The 8,528-nt window shown below is 46.6% G+C and overlaps 1 protein-coding gene across 1 annotated transcript; it reads left to right on the top strand.

Annotated features, from left to right (window-relative positions):
* The first annotated feature begins 5,155 nt into the window (after window positions 1–5,155).
* LOC127308940 (eukaryotic initiation factor 4A) lies at window positions 5,156–8,255 on the top strand. Its single transcript, XM_051339877.2, has 5 exons — window positions 5,156–5,379; window positions 6,105–6,177; window positions 6,271–6,377; window positions 6,462–6,892; window positions 7,371–8,255. Exons 2-5 carry the CDS (start codon window positions 6,107–6,109, stop codon window positions 8,004–8,006), a joined length of 1,245 nt encoding a protein of 414 aa, XP_051195837.1. The 5' UTR covers window positions 5,156–5,379; window positions 6,105–6,106; the 3' UTR covers window positions 8,007–8,255.
* Window positions 8,256–8,528: the final 273 nt, after the last annotated feature.

Here is an 8,528-nt window from a genome sequence, read left to right on the forward strand (position 1 = left end):
CCTGGGTGTCAGGCCTATATAAGGCACACCAGGGGGAGCCTTCCAGGCTCATGGCCAACGAGGCCAGCGCTGCCATCTCTCTCTCAGCTCACGTACGAGCTCCTCTCAAGCCGGCCAGGCTCCCTTCAAGCCGGCCAGGCTCCTCTTAGCTCACCGTAGCTTCTTCCTTCTCAGGACAAACAGCTCAAGTAGCAACTCTGTATCACTCATATGTGTTCATATACATCAGACATGCAGGAGTAGGGGTTTTACCTCCACCGCGAGGGCCCTGAACCTGGGTACATCACCGTGTGCTGTGTACCAATCCCGCATCCGGATACCGTCGACGCCCATACAGGAACCACCTAACTTTAGCTACCCCGTAGCATATGCCGTGACGATACCACGACAATTCATGTGTTCTACAACACTTTCTTTTTCAGTACCACAAAAGGGTGTTTTCTCAACAATAGCTATATGAGATAGATCAAGAGAAAAATCATAATCTTTATCCTTAATGCATATAGGAGATGTGGCAAATTTAGGATCAGGAGATAGCTTATATCTAACAGTATATTGTGCGAGAAACTTTTTAATTTTTCTCGCATCAGCAGTAGCATTGCATCTATTAATAAAATCATCATTAAGCTCCACATAATCCTCATCAGGATCATCACTAGAATAATCAAGTTCAGGTGAATTAACAGGTGTAGCAGCATTTTCATTAGGAGTTTCAGCATTTTCAATTTGTCTAGACCTAGCAAATGTAGCATCTAGAAAGGATCCCAATGAACCACTATCATCAAGCACATCAGAAACATTATCAATATTATGAGAGTTTTCAGATTCAGCAGAAGTACCAGCAAGTGAAGCTTGCGGCGGTGAAACAAGTTGACTTATCACAGATGGTGAATCAAGAGTAGCAGAGGTACTCAGAGTTGTACCTTTTCTTGTAGTGGATGGTAATATGACGACTTTAGGATCGCGAGATTTACCCATGATGGAGAATTTGCAGCGAACAATATCAATCCAAGTGAACCTCCAAATAAAGCTATGTTCCCCGGCAACGGCGCCAAAAAATAGTCTTGATGACCCACAAGTATAGGGGATCGCAACAGTCTTCACGGGAAGTAAAACCCAATTTATTGATTCGACACAAGGGGAGACAAAGAATACTTGAAAGCCTTAACAGCGGAGTTGTCAATTCACCGCACTGAAACATACTTGCTCGCAAGAGTTTATCAAGAGGTAACAGTTTATAGCAGTAGAGTAGTGAAATAACAAAGCAGAGTAACGAGACAAAGAGTAGTGATTTTAGTAAACAACAGGATTAAAATACTGTAGGCACAGGGATGGATGACGGGCGTTGCATGGATAAGAGAAACTCATGTAACAATCAAAGCAGGGCATTTGCAGATAATAATAAAGCGGTGTCCAAGTACAAAGCAATCCATATGCATGTGTTCCGTATATAGTCGTACGTGCTCGCAATGAGAAACTTGCACAACATGTTTTGTCCTACCACTCATGGCAGTGCCTCTAGGGAATCTACTGGATATTAAGGTACTCCTTTTAATAGAGTACCGGAGCAAAGCATTAACACTCCGTGAACACATGTGATCCTCACATCACCGCCTTCCCCTCCGGTTGTCCCAATTTCGGTCACTTTGGGGCCTCGGGTTCCGGACAGCGACATGTGTATACAACTTGCAGGTAAGATCATAAAACAATGCATATCATGATGAAATAATAACATGTTCAGATCTGAGATCATGGCACTCGGGCCCTAGTGACAAGCATTAAGCATAACAAGTTGCAACAATATCATCAAAGTACCAATTACGGGCACTAGGCACTATGCCCTAACAATCTTATGCTATTACATGACCAATCTCATCCAATCCCTACCATCCCCTTCAGCCTACAGCGGGGGAATTACTCACACATGGATGGGGGAAACATTGCTGGTCGATGGAGAGGCGTCGGTGGTGATGATGGCGATGATCTCCTCCAATTCCCCGTCCCGGCGGAGTGCCAGAACGGAGTTTCTGGTCCCCGAGACGGAGTTTCGCGATGTGGCGGTGTTCTGGAGGGTTTCTGGCGACTTCGACTTCGTGCCTCGCGTTTTTAGATCGAAACCTTTAAGTAGTCCAGAGGAGGGCGTCGGAGGCCAGCCGAGGGGGCCACACACTAGGGCGGCGCGCCCCCCTCCTGGGCCGCGCCGGCCTGGTGTGTGGGGCCCTCGGGCCTCCACCTGGCTTGCCCTTCTGGCTCCCTGAGTCTTCTGGTAAAATAGGCCCTTTGGTATAAATTCCGAGGATTTTCCCGAAAGTTGAATTTCTGCACAAAAACAAGACACCAGAGCAATTCTGCTGAAAACAACGTTAGTCCGTGTTAGTTGTATCCAAAATACACAAATTAGAGGTAAAACAATAGCAAAAATGTTCGGGAAAGTAGATACGTTTTGGACGTATCAAGCCTCCATCGTTGGCCACCTTTACACCATCGGGGATGAACCACTTGACTGTGAGAAGGCATTGATTCCGACGAGAAACTCAGAGAAGGGCCTCTAGACTAGAGGTTGGGCAGGACGCCATCGTGGCGCCTCAATAAGCCGCCCTTGCAGCCACAGATCGCGGAGGCAAACTTGTCCTCCGCGTGATGAGCTCATCGATGCAGTAGGATCTAGATTCGCCACCCCGCAAAAGAAGAGGGCGACTTGCAGTTTCGCTTCCTCTCCTCGCAGCCACGACCGACCAGAGGGAGCTTCACCGCGCACGCCTTCTCTCGCAGGTGGATGCGCTAATTTATGGGACTCACTTCTAAGATGAACTCCATCTTCTTCCTCCACGGAGAGAGCAACTCGTCCGCGACCGCTTGGTGCCGCGCCATAGCATCACAGCGGGAGCCTCTCCCCTGCCACCTCTAGATCCGCCCAGAGGTGCTCTCTTCTGCTCCCCCTCGCATCATCACATCGCCGATTAGGAGGTAGCCACTGACCTTATTTGCAGAGATCCCGGACTTGGACCCGCTCGCCGCTCTCTCCGATCGACGGAGCTTGACGCAGATGCAACTCGCTTGCTAGATGCGCCAGATCTGTCCACAGGAACCCGCCACCCTACTCCAAACTACTGGCAGATCGCCAAAACTCCTAAAACTAGTATCTACAAGACGACAGCCTCTCCCTCCTCTCGCTCCGGACGGCGAAGCCACCGGAGGAGAAAGAGGGAGAGGCCCCGGAGTGGCGGAGGGGACTCTCAAACCCTGTCCTTCTCGAGAGCAAGGAGGGGGGAAATGCGAGTCGCCACCAGCCCACCAGGCTCCGAGGTCTCGGAGCGGCGGAGGGGACTCTCAAACCGTGGTCTTCTCGAGAGAGAGGAGGGGGGAAATGAGAGTCGCCACCGGGCTTCAAGTCAAGTCCACGCACGTACGTGCACATCTTCTCTTTTTTAGTAAGGTAAATAAAACTAGATGGATAAGTTGTGATTATTGAGTGCAGGTGCACACACCCCTATCTCCCATGTGGATGCCATGTGCTCAGGTTGTTAACAGTGGTGTCTTCTTTAATCTAGCGGTACATACACTTGTGTGAATTATGGTTGTGACACTCAGAATCGGTCATCTACAGTACTATGCTCAAGCTGCACGCCTACATCACGTAATGTGGATACCTTGTAGCAGCTCATTGGATTAGCTTCCTTCACCGAGCGAGTGTAGGCACTCGCCGGTCAGACTGTCTAATTGGGTGCCGAATCCAGCACTTTTGAAGTCCTCGCCGCCGCCTTTATTTAACGCAATGCAATAACCGGATACATCTTTACTGTATTGGCAATCGATGTAGCTGCTAATTCCTGAATGTCTCCCATTCACAATGCACTACACAAGTCTAACACTAAAAGTAAGATAAAGTAGTAATTTTATATTGACTTTTTTTCTTCTAGAATTCCAACTTTTTTCGTGTTGGTCTTGGTGGTACTATACATCATGGTAAGATCGATGAAGTAAGACATGTAACATGTTACTATAAGCAAGACTACACGTAATGGCACTAGAGGCCATGGATGTTCCTCCCGTGAGTTTTATAGAGGAGGGGTATCATGTTCAATGGAAGGTTGGTGGGCACAACTATTGATGAACCTAGCTAGTTCTTGAAATACTTGTATATAGTTGGATATTGAAGAGGCCCATAAATGTCAATTTAACAGTTTATTTTTCATTATATTTATCCAGCAAACCTACACATATAGTAGTATGAAAAAACAATTGCCGAGTCGTATCTATACATATGATTTCCATGTTTATACTTTGGAGTACCTAGGATGGTGTTTAATTCCACTGTCCGCAAACACTCCCGGACATGTAGCCACTGTCTACTACAAGCACCCGAGATATTTATTGCCCGAATATGTATACATGCTCCCCAGAAAAATCCGTAGAAAACTTGTGATGTATTGGGATATAGAAAACAACAAATTTCTGACGGTATATAGGAGTTATATACGCTCATTTTTGTCGAGAAATTTGTGTTCTCTGTATTTCCTAAAATATAACGTATTTTTAAACGAAATTTCTTACGCACAATCTTGATGTATATAAAGTTAGGTACGCACTTTTTTCAGACTTTTTGGGCACTGAAAAGTGGGAGTTTCAAATTTTTGAAACTGGCTGTGCTCAAGAGCACTGATGCAAGGAGAATAGAGTTAGATGCTGTTTCAGTTGACCGTGCCATCGAGCCTTCTCGAGAGTTTCTTGGCTGCCAAGTTCCTTGCTGTGCTGTACAACGCGTAGGACTGTACTATACCAGATTAGACAGTAGGCGTGTGAACTGGCTCCAGATGCCCGGGGACGCTACCGTGGCTCGCACGGCTGGCTGCAGCCAGGAATTGTGCCCAGCTCAAACTCCTAGCAAAAAAACTTGAAAATAACTCCAGCTCTTGCGTCGCAGCTCCACAAAAAATACAGAACGACAACGTCGTGACTCGTGACTCGTGACTGGTACAAACTCTCATTTTTTTCCTTCAAAACAGCAAAACAAAAATGGAAAGTTTTTCGCCGGGCGGGACAGGGACGCCCGTGGGTCGACCGACGCCTATAAAAGGCCAGCGGGAGATGGACCGTGAGGCCCAAAAAACAAGCGAAAAGCCCACGAGAGAAGAGGAAAACCCTACTCGTCCCGTGTGGAGAGAGCCGAGAAGGAGTCGAGCCGCCCGCCGCTTCCGTCGGGGACCAATATAAGCCGCCTTTCTCTCTCCCCACCTCCACCAAACCCTTGTTCTTCGTCTCTCGCCTGCCCACCGCACCCAAAGTCGTTCGATCGAATCCGGGACGGCGATCTCGGGTTCGCTCGCTCAATCCACAGCAACCAAGCCTCCAGATCCGCTCTCCAACCCACCGCTTCAGGTAACCTAACGTCGTCTCGGCTTTTAGAAGATCTATTTGGTCATAGTCGATCGATCTGGGTTTCTGATAGTTAGTTTTGTGTCTCGATCGATCTGGGGTGGTTTAGTCTCGTTCCGGCGCTGGATCTGGCCGGAACCGGCAGGAAAAAGACGGTTTTTTTATGAGGAGCGGCGGGTTGGGTAGGAAATTTCGCGTCTTTTTAGCTGGCCCTGCGACAGAGTGCGTTCGATCTCGAGATTCGTCGATTTGTAGCTTCCGTTTCGAGATTTTGTAGCTAAAAAGAGCGATTTTTTGGTTACTGCGGGAACCGGGGAGCTAGATTTGTATGGTGGTTGGATTAGGGAGTTCGCAAAGCTATTTGTTTTACCTGGATTAGATGCAGGCTAGCCTTTCGACGATTTGCTGATGCTTTCGTTTACATTGAGACTGTTCCTGGCTGGCTGGTAATAGATCTAATAGTGTTTACTCGTGCTGTGAAGCGGCGGACTGTGGGTACTTGCTGCTGCGCTAGATTGGGTAGTAGGTACACTGCTAGTGTGGTTAGTTGTTGCAGATGTGAAGCATAACTAATTTTTTTCTACCTAATAATGGTTGCAATCTCCTCTGGAAGTGCCTTTTTTTGGTCCAACTTGGTTGCTATATTAGCTTGCATCTTGATGATGCCTTAGTCTGTTGCTGACCACATGTCCTGGTTCTTAACAAGTTTCTTTCTTTGTTCAATACAGTCATGGCAGGAATGGCACCAGAGGGTTCCCAGTTTGACGCCAAGCATTATGACACCAAGATGACAGAGCTGCTGTAAGTCATCTCTCTACCAATTTATTTGTCTTCCAATAGCCATCCCATGCTATATGAATGAAGCTCATGCCTTTTGCTCGTGGCAACATGCAGGAGCCAAGGCGACACTGAGGAGTTTTTCACTTCCTACGATGAAGTGCACGAGAGCTTTGATGACATGGGCCTCCAAGAGAACCTTCTCAGAGGCATCTATGCTTATGGTATATACCTAATTCCTGTTCCTTATACCCTATTTCATAACAGCTAAATGTTTGGCCATCTTATATAAATACTTCTGTTTGTAGGTTTTGAGAAGCCATCTGCCATTCAGCAGAGAGGAATCGTCCCCTTCTGCAAGGGACTCGATGTGATCCAGCAAGCTCAGTCTGGAACTGGAAAGACTGCCACCTTCTGCTCTGGAATCCTGCAGCAGCTTGACTATGGCTTGGTCGACTGCCAGGCTCTGGTCCTTGCTCCCACCCGTGAGCTGGCCCAGCAGATCGAGAAGGTCATGCGTGCTCTTGGTGACTACCTAGGTGTCAAGGTGCACGCCTGTGTTGGTGGAACATCTGTTCGTGAAGACCAGAGGATTCTTGCCAGTGGTGTGCACGTTGTTGTTGGCACACCTGGTCGTGTGTTTGACATGCTGCGCAGGCAGTCTCTCCGCCCAGATCACATCAAGATGTTTGTACTGGATGAAGCTGATGAGATGCTTTCACGTGGTTTCAAGGATCAGGTTTGCTTCTTACTCGTACTCATCTGCATTAGTGTTCTCCTTGTGTCTATGCTTGCATAAAAGGTAGATTTTTTTTAATTAACTGAAGTTTCAAACTAATACTTTTCTAACGTTCAATCTACTCATTGAAACACGATCCTAATGTGTAAACTTTTGTATATCATGTTTTCGGTTGCACATGTTCTTTTTTAAATGATACTATGCTCAACCTACTACCTCAGTCCTAAATGTAATATGTTTTGTTAGCCTACCACAACGTCTATACCATAATGTCTTGTATTTGTGTAAGAGGTTAGACTATTTATGTGCTATACAATTGTTGCAACTTGCACAGACTGTTTGAAGTTAATACTATCTGTATCAGTTAGAGTGTTGTTGACATGCATCTTTGTTGATGATCTATTAACGTTCATACACTTATCCCTAACTGTTCATATTATTTTTGCATAGCTTTAACTTGTGGCTTCATCTTCTGCAGATCTATGATATCTTCCAGCTTCTTCCAGGAAAGATTCAGGTTGGGGTGTTCTCTGCTACCATGCCTCCTGAGGCCCTTGAGATCACCCGCAAGTTCATGAACAAGCCTGTGAGGATTCTTGTTAAGAGAGATGAGCTTACCCTTGAGGGTATCAAGCAGTTCTATGTCAATGTTGAGAAGGAAGAGTGGAAGCTGGATACTCTCTGTGACCTGTACGAGACCTTGGCCATTACCCAGAGTGTCATCTTTGTGAACACCCGCCGCAAGGTGGACTGGCTCACTGACAAGATGAGGGGAAGGGACCACACAGTGTCTGCCACACACGGAGACATGGACCAGAACACTAGGGACATCATCATGAGGGAGTTCAGGTCTGGGTCTTCTCGTGTGCTCATCACCACCGACCTGCTGGCTCGTGGTATTGATGTCCAGCAAGTCTCCCTCGTCATCAACTATGACCTGCCGACTCAGCCTGAGAACTACCTCCATCGCATTGGTCGTAGTGGTCGGTTCGGGAGGAAGGGAGTTGCCATCAACTTCGTCACACGCGAGGATGAGAGGATGCTGTTCGACATCCAGAAGTTCTACAACGTGGTCATTGAGGAGCTCCCTGCAAATGTTGCTGACCTTCTCTAGATTATAATCTTAGGAATTGCAGTAAGGTGCTGGATAAGAGTTTATTTTTGTTTAATATCTCCAACTCTAATTCTGGTAGAGTGGTAAGGTCTGGGTCTATTTGAATTGTGGTTAAGGACGGTCTGAGTTCTTATTTTTCCTATGCAATGTTCGGAAATTTTTGTAGTGCGTAGGCTGTGCTGTTTCCTGGGCTAGCTGGGTTAGAGTGACACTACTTGAGTAATGAGTACTTTTACTTTTCGGTGTGAAGCTATGTGTTCTAGCCAATCTAATCTTATTTTATATTTTGTGCTGTGACATATTTAGAGTTTGGACTTTGTTTGAAATTCAATCAGTTTTCCTTACTGATATGTGTACTTCTACCAACTTGGGCGTCTGCTTGTTCTTCTTTTAGCGGCGTCTGTTTGTCCTATGTTCGAAATACTTCTCTCCAAGCGGAATCTCGTGAAACCATTTTCTTCCCAGTTCCAGAGCCTTCCTTTAATGATGTGGTGCGAACTATATGGAGCTCAACCTTCGTTT

The sequence above is a fragment of the Lolium perenne genome, chromosome 6, assembly GCF_019359855.2.
Source record: "Lolium perenne isolate Kyuss_39 chromosome 6, Kyuss_2.0, whole genome shotgun sequence".
Classification (NCBI taxonomy): domain Eukaryota; kingdom Viridiplantae; phylum Streptophyta; class Magnoliopsida; order Poales; family Poaceae; genus Lolium; species Lolium perenne.

Excerpts from the sequence above, each read along its gene's own strand:
- LOC127308940 (XM_051339877.2), top strand. The coding sequence starts at position 6,107 with ATGGCAGGAATGGCACCAGAGGGTTCCCAGTTTGACGCCAAGCATTAT. Across the intron at positions 6,378-6,461 it reads CAGAGGCATCTATGCTTATG|GTTTTGAGAAGCCATCTGCC; the intron begins GTATATACCTAA and ends TTCTGTTTGTAG. Across the intron at positions 6,893-7,370 it reads CACGTGGTTTCAAGGATCAG|ATCTATGATATCTTCCAGCT; the intron begins GTTTGCTTCTTA and ends CATCTTCTGCAG.